Source organism: Cariama cristata, unplaced genomic scaffold (assembly GCF_000690535.1).
Source record: "Cariama cristata isolate BGI_N322 unplaced genomic scaffold, ASM69053v1 scaffold36012, whole genome shotgun sequence".
Classification (NCBI taxonomy): Eukaryota; Metazoa; Chordata; class Aves; order Cariamiformes; family Cariamidae; genus Cariama; species Cariama cristata.
This window is the reverse complement of record NW_009605030.1, coordinates 1-291: the sequence shown is the minus strand read 5'-3', so window position 1 is coordinate 291 and position 291 is coordinate 1. Positions and strand designations below refer to the sequence as shown.

General features: G+C 59.1%; 1 protein-coding gene across 1 annotated transcript in view; it reads left to right on the top strand.

The window, feature by feature from the left end:
* Positions 1-220, top strand: part of LAMTOR2 (late endosomal/lysosomal adaptor, MAPK and MTOR activator 2) — a gene marked incomplete at its 5' end in the record, with an annotated part of 554 nt that extends 334 nt beyond the window's left edge. The window contains 2 exons of the mRNA XM_009695807.1: positions 2-43; positions 170-220. Coding sequence (XP_009694109.1) covers positions 2-43; positions 170-220 — 93 coding nt within the window. The remainder of the gene's footprint in view (position 1; positions 44-169) is intronic.
* Between the last annotated feature and the right edge of the window lie 71 nt (positions 221-291).

The window sequence follows — 291 nt, the reverse complement described above, 5'->3', positions numbered from 1 at the left end:
GTACGCGAAGGAGACAGTTGGATTTGGGATGCTGAAGGCCAAGGTAACGCTGGTGGGGAGGGGGCCGGGGGGTGCATCCCCGCTGTGGGCTGGGAAAGACCTGTTGAGGATGAGGATGGGAGTGATGGAGGAAGGTGCCGTGCATGGGACACCTCTTTTCTCCTTGCAGAAGCTCCTCTGTCCCCCGTGCCAGCCCCGGTGCCGCACCGCCCCTGTTTAAGGCTCTAAAAACGAAATAGAAATTAAAATGAGGATGGGGGCGGCGTGGGGGCAGGTTGCAAAATAACCCCG